This window comes from Microcaecilia unicolor, chromosome 7 (assembly GCF_901765095.1).
Source record: "Microcaecilia unicolor chromosome 7, aMicUni1.1, whole genome shotgun sequence".
NCBI lineage: Eukaryota > Metazoa > Chordata > Amphibia > Gymnophiona > Siphonopidae > Microcaecilia > Microcaecilia unicolor.
Window position 1 is genome coordinate 72,253,692 of NC_044037.1, and position 27,747 is coordinate 72,281,438.

General features: G+C 43.8%; 1 protein-coding gene across 1 annotated transcript in view; it reads left to right on the plus strand.

Annotated features, from left to right (window-relative positions):
• The window catches only part of FRMPD3 (FERM and PDZ domain containing 3), a 178,142-nt gene extending 150,483 nt beyond the window's left edge, over window positions 1-27,659 (plus strand). Inside the window, exons 14-15 of the mRNA XM_030210741.1 lie at window positions 21,957-22,775; window positions 24,769-27,659. Coding sequence (XP_030066601.1) covers window positions 21,957-22,775; window positions 24,769-27,659 — 3,710 coding nt within the window. The remainder of the gene's footprint in view (window positions 1-21,956; window positions 22,776-24,768) is intronic.
• The last annotated feature ends 88 nt before the right edge of the window (window positions 27,660-27,747 follow it).

Genomic DNA, 27,747 nt, shown 5'->3' on the forward strand with positions numbered 1-27,747 from the left:
CTATTTTGCATCTAAAGTGAACAATATTTATTATCCCTTTTGATGGTGTTTCAAGCTTAAATTCCAACCTTCTTGATTTTGCAATAGATTAAAAATCCTAATCCAGCTAAAAGAAGCTGAGCTACCTTTAGAAAAATCTCTACATCTACTCTGCTTCCTTTGGTGAACAGATTATCTTGTTAAAATGCCATCATTTTTGCTAAAAGATCTTCTTCTGAATTACTAAACTGGTTTAGTTTTATTTAACACTATGTTGGCTTCAGGATGGTTCACTTGTGATATGGAGAACATTGTATTAACCCCAATTCCTAAACAAGTAGAAAGTGACTTGTCTCAAGCTTCCAGCTATAGGCCAATTGTAAATATCCCGTTTCTAACTAAGCTTGTAGAATTTGTTGATTATATTGAAAGATTTAACTTACTTTATGGGTGTCAGCATGGGTTTTGACCATTCCACGGCAATGAAACTCTGCTGCTATCTGTAACCTCTACAGTTATCCCCCCCCCCCCTTTACTAAACCACACTAGCGGCTGCCGTGCACTAATGCCAACATAGCATTCTTGCCACATAGCAGCTGCTAGCACAGCTTAATAAACAGAGGGGTTAGGCAGGTTCTGTGTGGGTGGTGGCAAGGTGTGCTGTTACAGTTTGACATTTCCACCACCTTCGACACAGTTTATCACGAAATATTATTAACCTTTACTGTCAGCTGTGGATTGGGTGGACTCGGTGTTTTCTGGTTCAAATCGTTCCTATCCAAAACACAATATGTTGTTTTGAAAAACAACAATTTTTCAAACCCTTGGACTCCATCATGTGGTATGCCCCAAGGTTCCCCTGTTCTCCATTATTGTACAACATTTACATGAGCACTCTGAGACAGATTTCTTTGGAACCTGAGGAACAACGAGTGTCATATGCTGGTGATATTTTTCTTATAAATTCAGTTAGGCAGAATACCGGTTCTATGTCTTCTACTGTTCACACATGTATTCAGAAAATAGTAGACTAGTCTACCTTTATGCAGCTCAAATTGAATGCTGAAAAAACAAATGTTTATGGTTCAGTATGTACCTTCTAATATTCCTCACTCTATTGCAATGGAAGATGGAAGCACTCTGGAAGTGGAAAAAGAGGTCCAGGGTTTTGGGTGTGATCCGGACTCTTCTCTGGCTTTGGAAACTCAGATAAACAATGTAGTAAGGAAGATTAACTTCCTTACTACATGTAGTAAATTTAAAATGAATCGGAGAAAAGTTTTCTTCACTCACGTGTAATGAAATCTGGAATTCGGTGCCCAGAGAAGGTGGTAAAGGTGGTTAGCTTAGCGGAAGTCCTATAATTCGTCCAAAATTATCGACAAAAACCAAGGAAACAAGAAAGTACAGGTGGTAGGAGAATCCAGCGTTGTTCTGAGTGAAGGGGCTTAGAGCCAGCAGTCCTTTGCACATTGTGCTTCCCTTATTGCTCTTCTTGGCTGCAGTGAAACTCTGGCAGCTGTACTGTGTGAGCGGTCCAGACCCTGCCAGCTGAAGACGAAATCCGAGGCGACAGGATGAAACCGAGACAAATTTTGGGATGAAAAAATGACGAAAACGAAAACGACGAACTCTATTGCGCTCCTACTTTTTGCAAGAACACTTTAGGGTTATTGTCCAAATGGCAATTACAGTAACTCTGTATACCTGGGTTAGCAGCAAAGTATGTTGCCAAGTTTCAATTAGTCCGGAACTCTGCAGTGAGATTGATCTTTCACAAATCTAGTATGACCATGCTTTCCCCTTTACAAAAGACTGTATTGGCTGCCAGTTCAGGCAAGTATTTTTTGGTGCCTGTCCTGAGGATTTATCGCAAAAGCTTAGGATCTTAAATAACTGCTTTACTTCTTGATCATGTCAACATTTAACTTTAGCGTTTCCATCTGTTAAGCTTGTAGAATTCAAATCAGTTTTTATGCATTCTTTCTGTTTCCTAGTTGTTCATCTCTGGAATAATCTTCCTGTTCAAATTCATCATTTGAAGGACTGTTTAATTTTTTGAAGATGCTAAGATTAATTTGTTCTCTCATCATTATTGTCCTTTGTAGTTTTGTCTTTTGATGGGTACTTGTTCATTGTAACTCTTGATGAATGTTCAGCTATTTTTTTGCTACCCTCACTTTGAATCTGTATGGGAGAGTTGGTGGGTTATAAATACCTTATAACATAAAAAGCGCTCACAAGGGACAGTTTTTAGCTGGTGTTCCTAAGTATTTTATAGCCATGACTGGATGTGACACCTTCTGTCTCTTTCATCAAGAAGTGGGCATAACTCTGTAGTCTATCTGAGGGTCGGCAATGTAATGGTCAACAGCCTAGTTACCAGATGTTTGTTCCAGTAATGGATCATCCTTGAATCTGATGAATACTCAGTGTATAAACAAACCTTCTTTTTTAATGTTTCTGTACATGGAGTTTCATTTCTCAACAGCCATTTCATCATGTGACACTAGACTCCGCAGCTCCTTCTAGACATTGCCTTTGCTGCTCCTTTGGCATAACACTTGAGGAGTTTGAAGCGGGAGTCCAATGCAGTTGAAATGTTCAGCCAGGACCAGTTTAGCTGTCAGCTTCTTAGATCTGTACTAAATGCTTCTTTGAAGCAAACCACGTATGCTGGATCATCATCAGACACCATCATAGCATGATGAAGATGGCATATGGATGGCAGTATCACCGAGCATGATACTCCACCCATCAACTCCATTGCACATTCTCCCACTCAGAAGCTGTTAGTAGGCTCAAAGTGTGTTTATGCCAAGGTTGACGTGTAGTTTGCCATCACCACTTCTTTGTTCCAAACTAGTCTCTTGATCATGTCTACAGCAGAATTCTGCTTCATGGACATATCCTTAAAAAGCGTTTCAGAAGTTCATATTAATTTTTCCCTGTTGTTCCTCCAACTCCACTGATTTGGGGGACTGTGTTTGAAGTGGCTGACAATTTTTCTACATTTTGCCAAGATGACCTCTAAGCCACACTCACCCCATTCTTTGTTAACAGACAACTGGAGAGTGTGGGCAAAGCATGGCATGTGCTTCAAAAGACAGCAGACCAACTACAGCAGTTGCATTGTCCGTTACTGGATAGTTGTGACTTTGTCATAGATTCCCCCAATCCTTTGCAACCCAACTGAAGTGTTCTGCACAAACTGGAGTAAAATGGAGTCTACCACATGGTCGACAGTTAGTGGATAAGACTACAGGAACCAAATATGGTCCAACATGTGACACATGACCCCTAGGAAGCTGTTGTTGGCTAATGATGTCCAGTCATTTGCTGTAAGTGCAAATTATGGGTCACTTCATTCACAAGTGCTTGAACCTTGCTCTCTTCCACATCAAATGGATCTCTGATGCATGCATCAATCTTTAGCCTGCTCAGAAGTACAGTATTTCCCGCCTCCCAACCACTAGTCCCGCCTCCCATCACCGGCTCTGGCACAGACCCCATATAAGTCTGCCCTCCCCCATCCTAGCCTCTCAACCACCAACCTCTCTTCCCCCCGCCACCCAATTTCAGCTAAGCTTCTGTGGATTCCTTCATTGGATCGACATCCTGTTGCAGCCCTCATAACTTCCTGAAGGTTATCATCACAGACAGTGTTAATTGGGTGATCCTCTTTGGCTGTCCACCTGATGATTGCATTCATAAGGTTTTCATTTTTGATTGGATCCATCAGCTTCATCTGACTCACTCTTTTCTTGTAACTGAAGTAGGATAGGCTGATGTTGACTAGAAGTAGAAGCCTTCATTTTTGGGAATGCAATGATGACAATAACGCATGTTTAGTTCAGAGATGGTAAGATAGAGATGATGTACTGCAATGATACTTGTATTTGCCTTTACAATATTTACAGATCACTGTTTACCAATCTTTGAACGTAAATTGCCCATTAAGCAGCAGCTTTATTTTCACTTCAGTTAGGCTAGACAAAACAAACATTTGGCAAAAGTCAGCTATCACTGTTTCAACTGTGTTTTCCACCCCTAGCCCCAAGAGTACAGCATAACAGTATGCATTTTTACAATAGTACAACACCAAATATCAGATTTCACGTTTCGATTTGGAATGTCAAATCTGCTATTTGGGTGTCTGGCACACCCTCCCACCCCCACAATCTATAAAACAGACCCCTTCCAGTCAAACATTTTCCTCTACTCTCTCTATATATATAAATCTGAACAAAATAAAAAAATTGAATATTCTGCAAAGTTTCTGCAGTGCACAGTATACTATTGTAATTTTCTTGGGCCGAATTCTTCCATAAGAGTTGGCATCTCACCCCATGCATGAAATACCCCCTCCCTACCCCACACCAGTTTCCCCATGCACCTTCATGCAGACCTCCACCCCATTCTCATGGTGCACGCAGATGCACACATACACCTCATCCACCTTTCCCAGCCCTCCCAACACTCCATCCATCTTTTTTTTCAGCCCCCCCCCCACCCCACTCCTAATTTTTTTCAGACCCCCGCCCCCCACTCCCTGCACACTCCAGTATGGCAAGAGGAGGAGCTGCCCAGCCGCACATAGGGCTTCTTCCTGCTGCTGTCCCAGGCCCGACTGTTCCTTTGAGCCTTGCAGGATTCCGTACTGCCACACAGCTTAAAGGAACCTCTGGGGATCAAAGTGGAAGAGAAGGAGGAAACAGCCCTATGTGTGACTGGCCAGAATCTCCTCTTGCCAGGCTGGATTCTTAAGTGTGCTGGAATGGAGGGAGGGAGGCAGGCAGGCGGGCAGTAAAAACAATCTCTGTGCTGCTCTTCACTGTAAAAGCAGACTGCCCAGAATTGTATATAGAAATGGCAGAATTCTGTGCAGTCTGTGGAGGTGGGGAATTATCTTCAAATTCTACATTGTGCAGTAGCGCAGAATTCCCCTAAGAGTAAATCTCATCCCTCCCTCCGACTTACCCCAGGGCCATTCAGCATTAACCCTCATCTCCTAAGCTCCCTCCCTCTAATCAAAGAAGAACCAATTTGAGCAGGATAACCAGCGCATGTGCTGGCAACCCATGAAAGTCCTGCTGGTCCTGCTCTCTCTGAAGCATTTATAGATGAGCAGTATCAGCAGGGTCTTAGTGGGCTGCAAGCACATGGGCCAGAACCATGAAGCTGCTGGGAGAGAAGGAGATAGAGAGCAATGAAGAGGACCTCGGGGAGGGGGGCAGAGGGCCAGAACTGTGAGACTGCTGGGAGGGAGGGAGACAGAGCAATGAAGAGGACCTCAAGGAGGATAGGGGAGCCAGAACTGTGGGGCTTCCGGAAGGAAGGGAGACAGATACAGCATGAGGAGGACCTTGGGGAGGAGCAGGTGGGCCGGGACCATGGGGCTGCAGGGAGGTAAGGAGACAGACATGAAGAGGACTTTGGGGGGGAAGTGGCAAAACTACTTATGTACAGGTCTGTTTCTAAGGCAAGCGGAAGCACTGGCAGGTGGCATCACAGGCAGACAGCAGCAGGCGGCAGTGGCACAGGCATGAGCAGGCTCCTGTAGGTAGCGGCACAGACCCAGGCAGGCAGCAGAAAGCAGTGACACAGGCACAGGCAGTTGGCAAGAGGAGGCTGGATACAAGCTTCTCTCCCCTCTCTCTCTGAACGACCTCACTATCTGTACTGCTGATTATCTCTCTGCTCAAACTCCAGGCAGACAACCAATTATAGCCTTCATTAGGTAGTGAGGCTCAAAATGGTGGTAAGATAGACACAGGGGTACAGTGAAAATGCCACAATTAATTGTAATACTCGCGATTAATTTTATTAATTGTGCTTAGTAAAAATTGTGTTAATCGTGGCATGAATCACGATTAATGTGCAGCCCTAAAATTCATGTTTATATTTTTAAACTAGTAAAACACGCCCGTTTCTTGCGCAAATGAAACGGGCGCTAGCACGGTTTCCTTCCGAACCTCCCCACCTCCCTACTCACCCCTTCGGCATTCTGAAGGCACTGACCGCCATTGTTGCGGACCTCGGCACGCCACCTTCAATCTGCTGAGTCGTTGGTTGTGAAGCCACTGACGCCATTGCTCCACCCTCGACGTCATCACATTTGACACGAGGGCGGGGCCCCAACACAGTGTTTCGGTGGCTTCACCACCATGAAGGCTTTGAACCGGAAGGAAGTGCCCGGAGGACCTGACAGTGACGTCAGTGTCCTCAGAACGTTGAGGGTGAGTTTTATTATATACGATGTTTGTAGTATACAATTATGATGTTTTAATCTTGAGAGACTGACCCAACTTTTCTTTATTCTTTTTTTTGTAATCCACCTTGAACCTTACCTGGGTTAAGCGGAATAGATGCGCTCATGATAGATTAGATTAGATATGTACTAAGCTATTTTCTCCATAAGCACAAATCGGAAAAGCTTTTCAGTATATCTGGCTGTAACTATCCAATGTATTGCTGATCTGGCACAGAGCCTCCACGATATCCGAGACTTCTGGCCTTCCAGTAAAATATCTGATGTATCCTAGTGATCACAGGGCTGAATAGAACAGATACCAGCCGTCCTGCTCTGGCTTACCTAGCACTGAAACCTTCACCAAAGATAAAATAAACTGTTTTATAAACTTTTGTGTCTAGTTTGATTTCATTCCTGTTTCTGCTTACTCTTGGCCTTCTCTTACTTTCCACTCTACCTCATTTCTTCTCTTTTAAAATGTATTTTTTATATTACATTGTATTTCTAGACCGCCTGACCTATACGTTTCTAGTAAAATATAGGGCCAAAAATCAAGACAAAACCTTGGCAATTATTATTGTATCATAAAATGTCTTCCTCTCATATATTTAGCATTTTTGTTCTCTTCCTCCATGAGTATCTCTCTCTGCTTCTGCTGCTGCTGTCTCTCCACAGTTTGATAACTTTCTCACCTCCCTCCTGTCCTTGTCTTCTCTATCCTACCTCTTCCTTTCCTCCCTCTCCTCACCCTTAAATACCAGTGGGTCCTTTCTTAGCTGCTCTCCTAATGTTTATCTCCTCTCTTAAGTGAATGTCCCCCAGCCCCTCATCCAGTATTCCCACTTACAGCCCTTTTCCCTCTCTCCCAACTAACTTATCCTCTCCCAGCCAGCATCCCTCTCTTTTTTCCCAACATTTCTCAATCCTTCAACCTCAAGCTCCTCTCACAACTCCTCTCTCCCCTCCTTATAGTCCATTTTCCTCTCTCTCCCTTCTTTTCTCCTTCATCTAATCCCCCCCCCCCCCCCCCCCCACCCACCCCCCAACACAACAGACACACTTTTCTCAATGCCTATTCAACTCCTCTTTCCTTCTTGTCTCCTTTCCCAGTCCCTCTATTAGCAGGGCCAGCATTAGGTGAGTGTAACAGGACAATTGCCCTGGGCCTCCATGCCACAGAAGGCCACGCATTTGCCCAAAGTAGAAGAGGGTACAGTCTGCCAGCTGGTTTTGGGCCCCCTCCCAAACATCTGCTCTGGGCCCCAACACTTCTAAAACTGGTCTGATCTATTAGCATCTCTTCCCTTTCTACTGCCACACCAAGCATAAAATCATTTGCAAGAAAGATCTCTCACCTGCACTGTTGCTGCTTCATCCTCCCTGTTCAGTCTATTGGTCAGATATTCCTTCACCGGTGAATAGGTTGCAGTGGAAGGCAGGAGCGCAGGAGAGGAATCAAATCCCTTCATGCCTGTCGCCATCTGTGGTCCTGCTAACCTCTTTGCTCTCCATTCACAAAACTAAGAAGACAATGGAAGGAAGCAGCGTTGGGAGACTTGGCAGGTTTGTCAGTCATGTAGTATTGCAGTTATGAGTTATACTATTAAAAGAAAAAAATGTCAGCATCAAGATGTGGTTAAGCTAATCTGGCTTTCCTCTTTCTTCATAAATTGGAGCATGGGTAAGTTTTAAAGGAACTAGAACAAGAAGTTCTACCTAGAATAATGAGCCTTGTTTTCTGGTGCCTGTGAACATAAATTAAAAACCAACATCTTCAAAAAGGCCTACCCCAATGACCCCACGTAACCCTGTTCACCTACCAACTCAGCATTGACTATGATCACACAGGACAACATGCAATCTTCATCCATTTTGGCCCTCCACTTATACCTCATACGATCACTATACAACTTTGTATTTGTTATCCACCGACTGGGCAAATGCCTTTGACGGTACTATGTAAGCCACATTGAAGCCTGCAAATAGGTGGGAAAATGTGGGGTACAAATGCAATAAATAAATAAAGAAAAATATACTTTGACTGTCGGAATACAGATGGAGCGGGAGGCCAAAATGGAATGGGAGGTGGGAAGAGAGGTGCCCGAGGAAAAGAATAGTATGGAATCCGGAATAACGTATCCATACTAGGGGGATGGGGAGAATAACGAAAGCCATACAAACCACCCCCTTGCCCCTGCTTGATAATCTGTATGTAGCTGTGGGTTTAGCAGAACTTGAAATTTTACAGTGTGCATGGATCAAAATAAAAATGTCTTTGCTCAATCCTCATATCTGCCTTGATATGTCTTGAAAATATGGGCAGAGAAAATCAATCTAAGATCCTCTTCACGTCTAACAATATGAAATAGTTCAAAGCACACAAGTGAATAATGCAGTCAACCCTCACCATTTTTATGCAACAATGAATGAGGAAAAAGACCTCAAAATACTGTGACAGTTCCTTTTGGAGAACTGTCACAGTATTATGAGGTCTTTTTCCGCCTTCTTTTTGCATAAAACGTGAGGTTGACTGCATTATTCACTTGTGTGCTTTGAAAATATGGGCACCAACAGCAAAGTTCCAGCAGTGAAACAAAATCAGTAAACTTTGTGGAACATAGCACAACTTTAATGTGATTTCTGAAAGTAATGGAAAGCTACAGCAAGGAATGTGGGTTTCTGTTTCTATCCCATCTGTAATTGAAAAATGGCATCCTGGACGTGCACATTGAGCCTGCAAATAGGTGGGAAAATGTGGGGTACAAATGTAATAAATAATAATAATAATCATTCATGCAGTGACTCACACTCTGAGTGTTCTATCTTGTTCATTTCTACACGCTTCCCATTTTATAAGCTCTACAACACATTAGCATTAATTCATCACACACACTGGCTGTGTTACTTAATGGCAATAGTATATCTTTACTGAACTAAAACAGAGGCATCAAATGCTCCACTTATGTTTATATATGTATTTGTGTCCTCTCCAGTATGTCACATAAAAGACATTGATGTCACATTTCAAGAAGAAAACTGGGCAGCACGTTTGCATTTTAGGCATTTAATTAATTCCCTCATACTAATTTGTCAGTGAGAGCCCAATGGTAGTCTACTATACTTATAAAGGATGCCAGTTTTTGCATTCTTAGTTGGCAGTCCTCTCACCCTTAAGATTGTGTGAAGTGCAATTTCTTATCTAATATATAATTTGCTCCTTGAACGTTCAAATGTGTCTCACTGGATTGTAACCGCCTGCTGACGTCACTGGCCAGCACTAGAACCCTGCTTGCCTGATGTCAAGAGGTGGTTTACGATCCCAGTGAGAGACACGGGAAGCACGGCAACCGGCAAAAAGAAGAGCGGCCACAGACATTGCTCACAGACAGCACCGGAAAAAAAGGAAGAGCGGCCACAGACATTGCTCACAGAACAGCACCGGGAGCCGCTTCACTGACAGTTGAAGAACAGCGGGAGTGGGCAGAGGACGTTCCACACAATGGAACCAGAAAAAAAGAAGAAGAAAAGAAGAGCGGAACCGCTTCACTGACAGTTGAAGAACAGCGGGAGTGGGCAGAGAGCGTTCCATTCAAACAACGGCACCAGAAAAAAAGAAGAAGAAAAGAAGAGCGGGAGCCACTTCAGAGCCGCTTCACTGACAGTTCCCATTCCAGGACCCCTCCCTCTCTCACCTCCCTCAGTTCCAGGCCCCCCTCCCTCCCTCACGATTTTTAAAACTGATCTTCACTCACCACGTCGGGCGTTACAGCAGCAGCAGCAAGTACAACGCATGCAGGCTCGGCCCTTCTCTCTGTCTTAGCTCTGGTCCCGCCCTCATTTCCTGTTTCCGGCAAGGGCAGGACCAGAGCTAAGACAGAGAGACGGGCCGAGCCTGCGTGCTTGTAGCACTGCTGCCGTAACACTGACGTGGTGAGTGAAGATCAGTTTAAAAATCGGAGGGAGGGGGCCTGGAACTGGAAGGGAGGGAGGGAGGGAGGGACAATGACCCTGGAACTGGGAGGGACCCTGGAACTGGGTGGGGTGGGAAGGACCCTGGAACTGAGAGGGAGGGAGGGAGGGAAGGGGGGAAAGACCCTGGAACTCGGAGGAAGGGGGGAGGGACCCTGGAACTCGGAGGGAGGGAGGGGGGGAAAGGAGAGAGAGAGGGAGGGGAGGGAGGGAGGAGGGCCTGGAATTGGAAGGGAATGGAAATGGGAGGGTGGGAGGGGGCCTAGAACTCGGAGGGGGGAGGTGTGTGAGAATTGCTGCACCACAATGGATGGAGGGGGCAGGGGAGAGATCCTCCAAATGGATGAATGCAGGGGAAACAGCATAATTGGTGCATATGGGACACACACTACACTCTCTCACTCACACAGACAGACACACACATTCTGTCTCTCAATCACACACTGTCTCTCTCTGACACACACTCTCTCTCTGACACATACTCATTCATTCTCTCACACATACTCACTCTCTCCCACACATACTCTCTCCTAACACTTCCCTTAAAAACATAATTGCCATTAGAGGACAACCTTGCTAGCGCCCGTTTCATTTCTTACAGAAACGGGCCTTTTTTACTAGTAACTAATAGATTATGAGGAAACTTGAAAACTTTCACATACAAGTCAGCAATGTAACAAAGACACTGGCAACACTGGTGTTAAGCATAGTCACTGATTTCATATTTCAGAAACATATAAGGCTTTTTTAAATTTTTTTGCTGTAATAGCCATTATAACCATTAATGTCACACTCATTGCCTCCCCCCTCCACCCCACTTCAAACACAGATGTGTTATTATATCTAGGACAGGGGCTCTCAACCTACTGTTCAGGGTACATCTGGGGCAGTCAGGTTTTCAGGATATCCATAATGCATATGCAGGAGATGAATTTCCTTTCACTACCTCAATTGTATGGAAATATAGCTCATGCATATTCATTATGGATATTCTGAAAATCTGACTGGCTAGTTGCATCCCAAGGAATGGGTTGACAACCACTGATCTAGGCTGATATTATGAAACTGTAATAGATAATTTGGAGTATATGATATTCTATTAATCATGCTAACGACTGCACTAAAAAGCAAGAAACACCAAAGAGGTTGATCTTTCATACAAGATATAGTAGAGTCTCAATTATCCAATGTAAAGGGAATCAACAGGTGGCTGGATGATCGAAAAGTTGGATAATACAGAAAAGTGGATGAAGGATAAAAGAGAGACATCTGAATCATATTTCAAAACAGGAACGTAACACGTCCATAAATCGTCCTATAACGTCTGCCTTTTAACTAACACAACACCAAGAAAGAGAAAGAAATGCACACACATCTCATTAAAGACACTGGACATCACCTAGGTATGTCGGAAATCAAGAATGTCGGATAAACGAGGTTGGACAAGCGAGACCTACTGTAGTTACCTTGAATTCAGCAACATTATGAAAGACTATGTTGACGTGTACAGTGGACTTCCTGTTAGGATATTTTGCATAGTAAGAATAAAAACCTACTGGGGTTGATATTCAAAGTGAATTTAACTTATCCATTCAATTCATGCTGGACAAGGCCCAAGGAAATATTCAGTCGCACCTACACAGATTGTGCCGTTGAATATCCCCTCTAACTACTAAGCTAAGGGCTATTGTGTGGGTGGTGCAGGAGTGGAGTCGGCACTTAATCAGATAAATGCCAAAATTCAGCCCTTAACTGGACAAGTTAACCCAAGCAAACAGGACTGCATAAATCGCAGTCCTATCTTTGTCCAATTTAACTTATCCGGTTTTAAAGGGCTGAATATTGGCATTTATCTGGTAAAGTGCTGGCTGGCTAACATACCTGAATATTAATGCCATTACTTAGACAAGACCCAGCAGGGATATTTGGGAATAATTTCAGCAATGCAGCCAGCATGACAAAAAAACACCAACTGGTTGAATATTATCCCCATAATTCCTATTCCTGATAGAACACACCAAAAAAATATAAATAGTGGATAAATCACCATTAGAAAAATACTCTAGAATATAAAATGTGATATAACACAAATTCATATATTTTTTGAAGATCCTTGTACCTGATATCATTACATTATTTTTTATTTTTTATGTTTTCATTAATTGGTTCAAAAGGGAGGAAAAAAGACCTCCGTTAGCTGTGACTGTCTTATCTGACTAAAATCACAGGTAAACTTGCAGTCAGATAGAGTGTCTTGAATGTACAAACAGCTCACACGCAGGGCTTCTTTTGAGGGGGTACTTGGGGGTACTGGTAGTAATGGCACCTTTTCCATTGTCTGCTAAAATTGACCATGACCCCACGTTTTAATGAAAGAGCTCAGCTCTACACACCAATTCTTCCTTGTCATAGATTCTGTGACTGGTTTCAGGGGTCTGGCTATTGTGGGATGAGTCCCTCAGTGATCACCCATCCCTGAAGGGGTGCCTAGCATTTGAGTACCATCACCTTTTTTGCTAGAAAAAACACACTTCAGTTTCTATCATTGGTCTTAAAAAAAACCTCCTGTAGACAAAAACTTCTTAAAGGGTCCTTTTACTAAGGTGCACTGAAAAATGGCTTGCGATAGTGTAGGTGCGGGTTTGGGCATGTGCCGATCCATTTTCTATGCGCCTATAAAAAAAGGCCTTTTTTAATTTTTGCCGAAATGGATATGCAGCAAAATCAAAATTGCTGCGCTTCCATTTTGAGTCTGCAACCTTACCGGCCAGCCATTGACCTAGTGGTAACAGTCTCATGCAGTAACCGGGCAGTAATGACCTATGCATGTCAAATGCCACTTGGCGTGCATCCGAAAAAAGTTTTCAGCTGCGTGTATCGGACGTGCACCAAAATATAAATTACCACAAAGAGCCAGTGGTAGAGCAGGCAGTAACTCTATTTTGGCATGCATTGGCGTGCTAATGCTTACGCGGCTAGTAAAAGGGCCCCTTAGTCTTCTATACAGAAAGCATATATATATTGTCCGTATAAAAATCACTCAACTTAACTTAATTGTAGCAGGAATGGTCCCAAGGAGTACCCGTTTCACCAAAGTAGCTTCTCAGGGGAATAAGCTGACTGCCAGCTTTTCATGCTTGATATCAGCCTGCGTCCTTACTCCGCGAGCTGCAGCATCTTCAAAAAATACTATGAATTGTGTGTTTATATCGCGTGGTATATTTTCTCAAGTATTTTTCTAATGTGATTTCTCCACTATTTATATTTTTTGGTTTGTTAACTTTTTTAGTGGTTCTCCTTTTTGGTTTGCTTATTCCTGATAGAACACACTTTGTATAAAAGAATAGAAGGTGGTAACAGCAGTGAAAAAAAAGGGATTTTTAATAAAATTGGAACCATTAGAATTTTGTGTTAGGAACCAGGTGAAACATATTGCTTAAGCATGTGCATAGGATGATAATTTGCAGTTTCCTATATGTTAGGTATTAGTTACTGGGCTACTGGGTTTTGTTTTATTCTATATACATTTATAAAACATAATTAAAATCATAGGAGCCAATATTCAGACCACAGGAGGGAGCTCAGCTAACTCCCATGGTCGGCGGGCAGCCAAGATATTCAGTGCCGGGTCATCAACTGGAGCATTCGGCATTCACTCTCCATATCCTCATGCACCCCAATAACACCCATGAGCCATATTTTCAACTAAAATTGGAATTTATTAAGGCCGCAGCCAGGCACTTAACACTCTATAAAACATAATGCCACATAACGTTTCAATAGTAAATAACTTCTTACAACTTATCAACTCCATCTCCTGGGGTACACAGCTTACTTCACATTGTGCCCAAATACGCTTCCGGGGGTGCCGTCCAAGCATACCCACCGCCTATCTGTGCTTCGCTTATACCACCCGATGACTAGGGTGTATCCTGTCTAAGGATAGACCCCGGTAAGTTCATGGCCTCCTGGCCGTCCAAGCCAGGAGACAAGCCATATTCCACTGAAATACTGTAAACCTGCCCACATTCAGGCATAACATTGAACTTTGTATTGCAATTAACATTTGGTCAATTATTCATCAATATAACACTCTTATGCGCTCACTTGCTATGTACCCGCTAGAGTCCCAGGATAGTCATCGCTACTAACCGCTCCAGCTGCGACAACGGCCTCCAGCGGGTGGGCGGGGTGGGTCAGCTCCACTCACCAACCCTTCTTCTCTGGCAATGACGCAACCCTGCTTGCAACCCCCACCCTTATATCCCCTTATTCCCTCTGCCCCCTTAACCTTTCCTTGCTCCCTAGCTTCCTCCCCCCTCCTCCCTCCCTTCCTCTTTAATTAACCTTCCTCCTGAATTAAACCCTCGCTTGCCCTCAGCGTCAGTTGTGATCGGCCTCTCCCTAAGGATTAGCCTCTTCTTTCCAGTGACCGGCATTGAATATCCGGTTTATTTACCTCTGGCCTCCAGTGGTCCAAATGATTCCCTCTGGGCTTTTTTATTTCAGATGTACTGAAAAAGTTTTACTATTATTCTTGTCTTTAGCAAGCTTATGTTCAAAGTCTCTTCTTGACCTGTCTTGTTACATTTACATGAAGTACTTGTGCTCATATCCCTATTTTCTTCATTAGGGTCTGCTTTCTGCTTGTAAAATGACCTTTTGGCTTTCTCCGCCTCTTCCACGTTACTGTTAATCACACACTGGCATGCCTTTAATCTTCATTCAACCTGTTTTAATACATAGCATATATTTTATCTGGGCTTCCAAAATGATATTTTACAATAATGTCCAAGCCTCTTGCAAACTATTGACCCTGGCATCCATTACTTTAAATTTTTTTTCTAACTACTTTCCTCTTTTTATCATAGTCTGCCTTTTCAAAATTTAAGTTCTACAGCTGTAAATTTTTTATCATCTTCATTCCAGTGATGATAAATTTAATCACATTGTCATCACTATTGTCTAGTGGCCTCTCCACCATTATGCCTTGCACCAGGTCCTGTGTGCCAGTAAGGGCATATCTAAAGGTAGATCTAAACTAGTAAGGACAGATCTAAACTAGTTTCCTTCTGGTTGGTTCCTGGACTAACTGCTCTATGAAGCACTCATTTATAGCATCTAGAACTTTACTTCTGTAAGCATGTTCTGATGAGTTTATTTACCCAATAAATATTGGGGTAACTGAACTTAGAAAATCACAAAAAATACTGTCTCCTAAAATTGCTAAGTACTTTTAAGTTAATTACAAATTGTGTTTGGTGACGTTCACAATTAAAAGTGTCACATAAGAGAGACATTGGACCATTGTTGTTCTGCATAATTTTGTGAAGGTTCTACTGAAAATATACATTTAGGGGTCCTTTTACAGAATGGCAGTAAACCCAACGCGGACTTACCACTCACCTTTTGGGACTACCGTTGGCCCAATGTGGCCGCTGATGGTAGTCCCACCCGAGGCGCGCACTATTCCGGGGGAAAAAGAAAACCCCCAGAAATGGCTTGCACGGCAATATCCCAATGTTAATCGGGCATCGCCGTATGCTGCCCAGTTACCGCTGGGTTAGCACGGGAGCCCTTAATGCCACCTCAATGTTTAGGAGACACTGTTTTGTAATTTTCTGTGGTATATACTGTTTCCCTCCCTTTTTTGGTAGGTAGTTGAAATCTCCCATTATTATTTTGTTACCAAATTTGTTATTCCTTCCTAGGAGTAAAAGTTCAGCCAGTGGCAGTGAGCTTTTGCTGACCACCACCGGTGTTATCCCTGGATATTCAGTGCTGGGCCATTCCAGGCTTCGGCACTGAATATCTGGTTTATACAGTGCCGGCTAATACATATCCAGTTAAGTCAATATTCAGACATGGCCAGCCAGGGGTTGCTGCATAAAGATAGGACTATGTTTTATGTTGTCCTATTTATACAGTTACCCTGGCTGAATACTGACACTTAACTGGCCAAGTACTGACTCCACCCCAGAACACTCCATTTTTCACTTAGGTGCTAACCAGTGGTGTGCTGGAGCCGGCTCGCAAGATCCGGTTGTTAAATTTTGCCCGGACTTGCAAGCCAGTTGTTGGAAAGGGCAAGCCGGCTCTCCCTCCCTCCTCCCTCTGGATCCGGTCCTTCACCGATCCTACCTTGACCATCGAATTCTTTGGGGCAGGCAGTATTGCCTGCCCGCTGCTATCGCTGACTCTCCCCCACTGCCTGTTTGCACTTTAAAATGGCCGCCAAGAGTTCCCGAGGCGGCCTCGCGAAACTTCTGTAAGTCTCGGCGGCCATTTTGAAGTGCGATCGGGCAGCGGAGGAGAGTCAGCGATGGCAGCAGGCAGGCAACACACTGCCTGCCCCGAAGAATTTGATGGCCAAGGTAGGGTCAGTGAGGGACCGGATCCGGAGGGAGGGAGGAAGCAGGAGAATTTGCGGAACAAGTCGGGAGGGGGTGGCAGGGGAGAGAAGGGAGTTGCTGATGCATACAGGGCAGAGGAGAGGAGAGGAGGGTCAGTGCTAGACATGGGTGGATCATGGAGGGCAGGAGAGGGTCACTGCTGGACATGGGTGGATGGAGGGCAGGGGAGAGGAGGGTCTCTGGGTATGGGTGCATGGAGGGCAGGGCAGGGGAGAGGAGGGTCACTGCTGGACATGGGTGCATGCAGGGCAGGGGAGAGGAGGGTCACTGCTGGACATGGGTGGATAGAGGGCAGGGGAGAGAAGGGTCGCTGGGTATGGGTGCATGCTGGGCAGGGGAGAGGAGGGTCACTGCTGGACATGGGTGGATGGAGGGCAGGGGAAAGGAGGGTCACTGGGTATGGGTGCATGCAGAGGAGAGAAGGGTCTCTGGACATGGATGGATGGAGGACAGGGGGAGAGGAGGGGAGAGAGAAGAAATGCTGGACATGGATGGAGGGGAGGGAAGAGTGAGGAAGAAGATGAGATAAGGGAAAAGGAAGAGAGGAGAAAAACTGCACATGGATGAATAGGCAGAAGCTGAGGACCAGAAATGAAGAAGAAAGGAGGAAAGGAAAGAAATAAATGGAAAGGAAGCCCTGGAAACGGAGTTAAGAGGCCAGATAGCAGCAGAATCGGATACTGGGCCAGCTCTGCAATTTTGGGGGGGCGCAGAGGTGGATGGGGGGGCGCAGAGGTGGATGGGGGCGGCGCAGTGGTGGACGGGGGGGGCGCCGAGGTGGACCGGGGAGAGAGCCTGTTGTTAAAAATTTACCAGCACACCACTGGTGCTAACTGATAATTTTCAGTGATAATAACTGGTTAAGAGCCACTGAAAATTAGTAGATAGCCCCGAACAAGCGATTTAGGGGTCTTTTTACTAAGGAGCGCTAACAGATTTATCGCACGCTAAATGATAAGGCTCCCATTGGAATGTAATGGGCATCTTGCTTAGCGCTCCTTAGTAAAAGGACCCCTCAATTTGTCAGTGGCCGTTTCTGGCTGGTTAAATCAATTTGAATACTGACCAATTCATTTTTATTTGTATTTCACCATCTGTATGTTCATCCTGTCCAGGTAGATGGTAGTATGCCCCCCCCCCACCACCACCACCACCACCAGCAGCAGCACCACCACCACCACCACCATGATGTTCCTTCCCATCACACAGGGAATTTCTATCTGTAAGGATTCCACATTGCATTTTGTTTTCTGCAGTACTTCAATTCTATTTGATTATATGTCATCCTTAATATACAGCATCACTCCTCAACCATTTAATTCAGTATAATTTGTGCATGAATTAATTTCTCAAACAAAACAAAAATAACCAAAAATCAGGTAAAAAAAAACAAACCCAAAAGTCCAAAATGAACCAAATTGTTTTTATTCCATATCCGATGAGCATTGCTGACGAGGAACAAGTCTATCCATGACACATATCTAAATAATTTCTCTGCCTCAGTCTTTATTGAGGAGGATGTTAGGGTTATACCTACATCAGAAACCTTCCTTGACTGTATTAATTTAGTGCAACTAAAGCACATCACTGTAAGTCTAGAAGGTATTCATCCAAGGTTAAGATGCTGCTGACCAGATGATATTCACCCAAGGGTCCTGAAAGAGATCAAACATTAAACTGCCATTCTGGGGCCCTTTTACTAAGGCATGCCCAAAAGTGGCCTACGCTGCTGTAGGCGCATGTTTTGGACGCACGCTGGTCCATTTCCTGAGCGCGCCTGGAGAAAGGATTTTTAATGTGCTAGAAAATGGACGTGCGGCAAAATGAAAACCAGTGCAGGTCCATTTTCAGCCTGAAACCTTAACACCGCCCATTGACTTAGCGGTAAGGACTCACATACTAACTGGGCGGTAATCATGCAATGCGCACCAACTGCTGATTACCACCAGGCAAGGGCCCCATGGTAGAAAATAGAAAATATTTTCTACTGTGTGTTTTGGGCGTGCACCAAAAATGGAATTACCACCTGGGGGCACATGGTAGCCGAGCGGTAGTGATAATTTGATGCACATTGGATGCGTGTAGTAAAAGGGCTTCTCTGTTAGTAGTAATCTGTAACATATCATTCAAACTGATCATGATATCTGAGAATTGGAGAATAGCCAGCGAAAAGCCACCTTTTAAAAATTTATTTATTTATTCATTACATTTGTATCCCACATTTTCCCACCTATTTGTAGGCTCAATGTGGCTTACATAGTACCAGAGAGTCCTTTGCAGACTCCAGTATGAACAAATACAGAGTGATGTTATGGTACGATAAAGTTCATGTGGCACAGCCACATTAGGGATTGTATTTACTTACTTCATTTATTTACTTCATTCATATACAGTGGTGGAAATAAGTATTTGATCCCTTGCTGATTTTGTAAGTTTGCCCACTGACAAAGACATGAGCAGCCCATAATTGAAGGGTAGGTTATTGGTAACAGTGAGAGATAGCACATCACAAATTAAATCCGGAAAATCACATTGTGGAAAGTATATGAATTTATTTGCATTCTGCAGAGGGAAATAAGTATTTAATCCCTCTGGCAAACAAGACCTAATACTTGGTGGCAAAACCCTTGTTGGCAAGCACAGCGGTCAGACGTCTTCTGTAGTTGATGATGAGGTTTGCACACATGTCAGGAGGAATTTTGGTCCACTCCTCTTTGCAGATCATCTCTAAATCATTAAGAGTTCTGGGCTGTCGCTTGGCAACTCGCAGCTTCAGCTCCCTCCATAAGTTTTCAATGGGATTAAGGTCTGGTGACTGGCTAGGCCACTCCATGACCCTAATGTGCTTCTTCCTGAGCCACTCCTTTGTTGCCTTGGCTGTATGTTTTGGGTCATTGTCGTGCTGGAAGACCCAGCCACGACCCATTTTTAAGGCCCTGGCGGAGGGAAGGAGGTTGTCACTCAGAATTGTACGGTACATGGCCCCATCCATTCTCCCATTGATGCGGTGAAGTAGTCCTGTGCCCTTAGCAGAGAAACACCCCCAAAACATAACATTTCCACCTCCATGCTTGACAGTGGGGACGGTGTTCTTTGGGTCATAGGCAGCATTTCTCTTCCTCCAAACACGGCGAGTTGAGTTCATGCCAAAGAGCTCAATTTTTGTCTCATCTGACCACAGCACCTTCTCCCAATCACTCTCGGCATCATCCAGGTGTTCACTGGCAAACTTCAGATGGGCCGTCACATGTGCCTTCCGGAGCAGGGGGACCTTGCGGGCACTGCAGGATTGCAATCCGTTATGTCGTAATGTGTTACCAATGGTTTTCGTGGTGACAGTGGTCCCAGCTGCCTTGAGATCATTGACAAGTTCCCCCCTTGTAGTTGTAGGCTGATTTCTAACCTTCCTCATGATCAAGGATACCCCACGAGGTGAGATTTTGCGTGGAGCCCCAGATCTTTGTCGATTGACAGTCATTTTGTACTTCTTCCATTTTCTTACTATGGCACCAACAGTTGTCTCCTTCTCGCCTAGCGTCTTACTGATGGTTTTGTAGCCCATTCCAGCCTTGTGCAGGTGTATGATCTTGTCCCTGACATCCTTAGACAGCTCCTTGCTCTTGGCCATTTTGTAGAGGTTAGAGTCTGACTGATTCACTGAGTCTGTGGACAGGTGTCTTTCATACAGGTGACCATTGCCGACAGCTGTCTGTCATGCAGGTAACGAGTTGATTTGGAGCATCTACCTGGTCTGTAGGGGCCAGATCTCTTACTGGTTGGTGGGGGATCAAATACTTATTTCCCTCTGCAGAATGCAAATAAATTCATATACTTTCCACAATGTGATTTTACGGATTTAATTTGTGATGTGCTATCTCTCACTGTTACCAATAACCTACCCTTCAATTATGGGCTGCTCATGTCTTTGTCAGTGGGCAAACTTACAAAATCAGCAAGGGATCAAATACTTATTTCCACCACTGTATTTATATATCTGCATGAGATAAGCTATTAGTCTACCTATTTTAGATTACTGGACTTGATATACCGCCTTTCTGAGGTTTTTGCAACTACATTCAAAGTTGTTTACATATATACAGGTACTTATTTTGTACCTGGGGTAATGGAGGGTTAAGTGACTTGCCCAGAGTCACAAGGAGCTGCAGTGGGAATTGAACCCAGTTCCCCAGAATCAAAGTCCGCTAAACTAACCACTAGGCTACTCCTCCACAGGCTCTGACTGGCCATTTTTTAAGTAGACCAGAGAGGGATGTTCAAGACATGGAGTTGGGGAGCAGCTGCATAAATAGCGTTCCTAACTTTGAATATCAGCTGGCATCCACATAATTTCCAGGCCCCAGCCTGAAATGGGCTGATCCTCCTCTCTCCCTCCTGGGTCATCCCAAACCCTCCTTTTCTTAATGACTCCTAAGGTGACCTGGAAAGCCATAGACTAGTGAGCCTGATGTTGGTGTTTGGCAAAGTTTTAAAACTATACTGAAAAAACAAAATCACTCACCATACAGATAGATACAGCTTAATAGGAATGAGTCAGCAAAGGTGTAACAAAGGTAAGTATTGTCTAGCCTGGTACTTCTGACCCCAACTGAACACTGTCAGAACCAGAATGCTGGAATTAATGGACTTTGGTCTGTCTTAGCATGGCTTTTTTCTTGTTGCTTATCTTTCTTATTAAAGCAAATTAAAATGTTTTAACATGTATAAAACATCTTTATGCACATTCATTTGAAATTTTTGTGCATGTAAAGTTAATTTAGTGTGTATTATTTGCATGCATAATATTTCCCAAATTGAAAGCACACATCAAATCGACACCTCTCCAGATCATTTATCATTTAAATATATGATAAACTGTATATAGAAACTCCAGGGTCAGAAAATTGAAACTGAGCACTTATGTGGTCAGCATACACTGCTGACTGCATGAGTCCTTTTTAAGTATTGCTCTCATAGCGCTTGGGGTAATGAGTTCCTTACGTACACTTCAGTTAATGATTTTCCCTACAATCTTATTTCATAAGTACAAAGAGGCTGATATTCAAATGGTCTATGCTCCCAACTTTGAAATTCAGAATCCTAACTCGATCTCTTTGAAAATTTACTAGGAGCATAAGACTGAGGATCTTAAATTTTACTTGAATTTTCAGCTGAAAACTTATGCTCCTAAGTTTGGCTAACAAAAAGGGATATGTTGTTTTGACAGTTTGAACATGATTCCAACATTCTTCCTAGATCTGGAAAATGTGTACTTTGAGGGGGGATGAAATGCCTACGTTATATGGTTTCCACTCATGCCAACACTATTCTTTTAAAAATTATAGATTACATCAACTTGCACAGTGTTAACCGACCCCCTGCAGTGGGACAGGCTGGAAAGAAAGAAGCAGGACATTCGACCAACACAGTTCCCAGCACAGGGGATCCCAGCCAGCGAGATGATTCAACACCTGCAGATTCCGAGCTCGTCAGCTTTTGCTATCTGCACATGCGGGAGCAAAGGAAGGAGCGGGAAAACAGGACAGACATCAATGAAAACCTAATATTCTTTGAGGAGACCAGGCCTAGGACAAAGTCTGACCCCACTTCCAAAAGCTCAAAACCAGGCTGCAATAATACTTCCAGTGAGTATGATCCGGATGGTCTTGAGTGTAACAAGTACAACAACCGGACCAGAGCTTATACCATGGACCACCACATGAAAGCTGAGGTCATGCACTTTTACTGCGACTCTTGCAAAGCTAAAATTAAAAGTAGAATAGCCTCTAGGAAATGTGCCAATGCCTGCAGCTCCCGTGACAATATTGTTGACTTAATGTCTCTTCCTCCTCCGGAGAGTGATGAGGAAGAAGATGAAAGCACTGCCCTGCTTCCTGCCATTGCAGCCCCACCTCCTGGCTTTCGGGATAGCTCAGATGAAGATGACTCAAAACGCAGAGCTGCAAAGAACCAGGAGCAGAATAGGCACCTTTGTGGGATCCTTTACGATGAAATTCCTGTGACACTGATAGACAGTGTGCAAACACGAACAGTCAGGGACCATGCCCAGGAGTTAGACGATGCCTTGGTGTCTACCTTGCAGGCCCTGGAAGCATTGGCAGCCTCAGAAGATTGTCCACATCCTCAGCCACAACAGACAACAGGTATTTTTTTGGTTCCTGTTATTTTAGGCATGCTGGAATGTCTTTGGCCCTCGTGTACTAAAGTGCAAAGTGATTTCCCAGAAGTGTGCTTCAAACGAAAAGTACTTCAAAAAGCCTGAAAACTCGCAAAAATATCACGTTTCGGTCATTTGGTGTTATTTTTCAAGCTAAGTGCTGTTTTGTGAAGTCTTGACAACAGGAACTTCACAGTAGTAAACTTTCATGCGAAGTCCACATCAAGTAAAAGTTTATCCAGATAATGGCATTAAAACTGCAACAGACTACCTCAGTTTTCCAAGTAATACTGGGGAAGTCCAGAGTCGGAGTCTGGGTGGAGTTTCCACATACCCAGTCAGTGAGTGACTGGATAAAGTTAGAACAGCAAAAGGTCTGTCCTAACTTTATCCAGGTACTGGTCTAAATATCGCCAATTCCGAGATAGGTAGCAGTGGCCAATTGTTCCAAGAAATTGGGCACCAGCTGGTATCCAGATATACGCTAACCACAGTGCTCATAATTTAAATCAAACACTGACCACCACAGGTGAAAATTACCCCCAATACTACTACTACTACTACTTATCATTTCTATAGTGCTATTAGACGTACGCAGAGCTGTACACTTGAACATGAAGAGACAGTCCCTGCTCAAAAGAGCTTACGATCTAATCAGGACAAACAGAACAAATAAGAGAATAAATTGGCAAAGATAAAACATACAAGGGTACTGTGCAAGTGAATAGGGGTTAGGAGTTAAAAGCTGCAGAAAGGTGGGCTTTTAGCCTAGATTTGAAGATGGCCAGAGATGGAGCTTGGCGTACTGGCTAAGGAAGTCTATTCTAGGCATATGGTGCAGCAAGATAAAAGGAATGGAGTCTGGAGTTTGCAGTGGAAGAGAAGGGTACAGATAAGAGAGATTTACCCAATGAATGGAGTTCCCAGGTAGGAGTGTAGGAAGAGATAAGAGTGGCGAGGTACTGAGGAGCTGCAGAGTAAATACACTTGTAAGTCAATAAGAGGAGTTTGAACTGTATGCGGAAATTCTTTGTCCATATTATTTCCAATTCTTAAACTCGTTTTACATACTATGGGTCCCTTTTACTAAGCTGCACTAAAAAGTGGCCTGTGGTATGTAGTGCAGGGCTTTCCCACGCGCTAAAGCCAATTTTAGTGCGGCTGTAAAATGGTCACACTTTCCCTTTTCCATATTAATGACCACATGCTAATTTCCCAATTAGCGTGGAAGCCCTTATGCCACTATTAACTATGCGGTAAGGGCTCCCATACTAACCATGCACTAATCAGTTTATGTGTGGCAATGCAGCTGTGCTAACCAGTTAACACTGGCCACACCTACTCTCTGCCCCAAAACATACCCCCAGCCCTATTTTCTATTTTATACTGTGTGGATAGTGTGTGCTGAACACAAAACTGCCATAGGACGCCTGAGTGCAGCTTCTGGTAGTGGATTTTATCCTGTGGTAAGCACGCATTAGTGCTTACCACAGCCCCTATATCTGCTCCAGAATGGGTTTTCTTAGCATTTAAAGTCAATGGTGGGGCAGTTTCTTGATTTAAAACCACAGGTTTGGGCTATGGTGGCTACCATTTTTTTGTTTTGATACCCCCATTAGGGCTTCTTTTACAAACCTGTGTTAGTGATTCCTGTGAGGCAAATGAGAGGAAGCCCATAGGAATTTTGTTTGTAAAAATTTTGAAATTTCCATAAATAAAGCCAATGGTAGGGGAGGGAGAGTGAACAAAGGTGTGAAGGCATCTTAGGTTACAATTCCTTTTCTTTCTTTCTTTTTCAAATGGACAGTGGTTTTTCAGTTATAATTTTTGTCCTCTGTTGTGTTTCCTTTCTTCCCTTATCATTATTAGAAATAATTCATTGTAAAGCTTAAGTAGGGGACCTATATTTCAGGTAAAGTTATAAAAACTGAATGAATCTCATAAGAACTGTTCTCTTTCATTTCTGTTATGTGTTTCAGGTCTGATTGTACTAGCTGCCATAACCCCTGAATCATCTTTGGACTCTGGCCATGAAACTAATTCATCTGAGCTGACTGACGTCTCTGAGATGGTTTCGGCTATGAAACAACACCAGAATGCAGCGTACTTTCTTGCTCAGCACATCAACAAAGAAAATATCCTCACAAGGAAAGATCTTCCTTTCAGAATTCAGGCTTGCTCTGCCCAGGCTATCCTCACCTCACCTTATCCCATTGGATGCCCCCAGTCAAATGCTGCCATTAAGCCAGTTATCTCCAAGCAGAGTTCTAGCCCTACTGTCAGCAAGAGCAAACAGGAAGAGGCTGTGGAGCAAAGCTACACATTGGATGTACAGTCAGTGATCTCACCCCACCTTAGCAAACAAAGGAACAAAGTTAAGTTGGTACCAAATTCTGAATGCAAAGAGTCCTCCCAAGTTAAGCCTGTCTTTGAGACATCACTACATGCCACCACTGCCTTGAGTACTGAGCCCATGCAAAACATTGGAGACAGAGTACCACAGAGGATCAAGGTGAGTCCTAGACTCCACCGTGATTCTAAAAGCAATGGAAACCTGGCTGACCTGTCAGTTTCTCCGCATCAGCATGTTAATGATAACAGCTTGGCTATGCGAGTAGCACCTGTGGCAACCATCCCCAAAGCAGAACGACACTTAAACGGAACAAAGGACTGTGCCTCTTCTAGTACAAAACATTTAAAATATAAGGGAAGTCAACCAATTGTAGATAGCATATGCAGCTGCCAGCAGCAAAGTGAAGTGCCTCTGAGTGAGACAGAGGCTCAGAATAGCAGAGCTGATGTTTTCCATCTCTCCCCAACAGATGATGAAAGGCTTCATGCCAAAGCCTATTCTGTCAAGAACTACCAGCAAAAAATGAGGAAAGATGGAGCAGGAAAGTCAGCGAGTAGTGAGCACAGTCAAAAAGCAAGTGGAGACACAAACCATGCTTTGCAAAAACAAAATGCTATTTCTTCAGTCCAGGGAAACAAAATGCAACAAGGAAGTTTGGCCAAAAGCTTAAAGGCTGAACAACAGGGCAGTTTGGCCAAAAGCTTAAAGGCTGAGAATAACTGCTTACTTTCTACATGTACAAACAGTCCCACTCCGAAGAACACAAATGATAATTCAAAGAGTCCAATCCAACCAGGGCCCAAAACAGAAGGCGTATTTCAGCCTGGTACACTGCCCTCTAAGAACACGGAAAATGTGCCAGATCCAGTCCAGCAAGAGAGTGAAGTTCCTCCTAAAAGCAAGCCTCAGAAAGCTTCCTTCAAATTGAAAAACCTATTTTCAGCTACTTTCCCTACACGAGCTAAGAAGGAAACAGATGAGAGGCAAATGCAGCTGCAAAAAGTTAAGCAGTATGAGATGGAGTTCCTGGAAGAGCTGCTGAAGCCGAAGACCAAGGCTGATCTTCAGGCCAAAGAATATCTTCACCCCTCACTGCCTGGACGTTGTGCCTGCCAAGTGAGGAGCAGCCCTGTACAGAAGGTTCCAGGAATGTCCCGTGAGCAGAGGCGGAGTTGTGACTGCAAGCGCATCTGCAGAGGGATGATGATGCAGTCAAATCAATTACCTGTTCAAGAAGCAGAGAAACGAGGGAGACCGAAAACTACATTTGCCCAGCAGCAAGCAGAAACTTCTAATCTTTTAAGAGTAAGCAGTCCCTCAAAGGGTAAGCGAATACGATCAACAAGTTTAGAATCAAGGGACCATCGGTCAGAACCTGAGAACAGTGTGTCATGTCTAACAACATGTACCTCCCATGGAGAATGCATGAGGGCACCACAATACAAAAAATTGATACGTCGCTATAGTGTAAGTGAAATAGACAAGAGTGATGGCATATCCCTTTCTTCTGATATCTACCAGAACATTTATCCAGCTAAAATGAAAACTGTAAAGAAAGAGGAAGACCCTGTCACCCATAGCTCTTCACTGAAGAGTACTGTGATAGAAGCCTCAGGGATAGGTGATTCTTCCTACGCTCAAATAGAAGAAGAAAAAAAGGGTCAAAAGTCAAGCAATGCACTCTGTGTCCAGGAAGAAATGTACCCATGCCAGGCTGACCTAGAAGATGAAGATAAGGATAATGAAAAGTGTTGCTCAATCCGTTATTGTTTTTATTACAGGAAGTGTGATGCAGCAGATGACACGAGTGAAAAGGATGAGCTCTCTTATTCTATCCCTATGCAGATTCTTCCTGGCATGAAATTAGACAATCAGATGGTTCCTGTCATGAGCAGGACCCTTCAGGTTTTAGATGCCACAGCCTGTAGCAGTTCTGAGGACAGCCAAACCCAGGAGATAGATTTAAGAACCTCCACTTTTGAGGGAAGCCTGGCTAAAATCAATGCACTTCGAGATCATGCCTATACATTAACAGATGGGTTCCTTGCAGTGCAGTTAGATACCAGTGAACTTTTGACAATCCTAAGACAGTGTGTAGTAAGTGCTGAACCCTGTGACTCCAAACCATATATTTCTCAACTTGCAGGATACAAGCAAGAACTTGCTCTTAAGTTCAAAGAGTTTAGGGCCTCTTGCCGAAGAGTGGCAGCAGTTGATAAAAGTCCAACTCACATGCTCTCGGCAATTACAGGGAGTTTCCAAGTGCTATGTAATCTAATTGAAACATTTGTGAAACTGGTGTATATTGTGCGTTCCGAAGCTCAGCGTCAAGAGCTTCTGGGTAAGGTAGAGGAGGTAGTACGAAACTATACTTTCTTACTGAGGGCAGCAGAAGAGTCAACAACTAGAACACTGAGTCAACATCGAACTGTTGAACAGCTGGCAAGGCAGTCGGCGACAGTAGCAACTGTTATGAGCACATTCACTCGCTCAATAAAGACACTGATGAATAAGTAAATTTACTAAAACTATATGCTAAATTTGTGTGTCAGTGGTTCTTACACAATGTAGGTGTACTGAAAGTCTGTATCTGGAAGGAATGGAT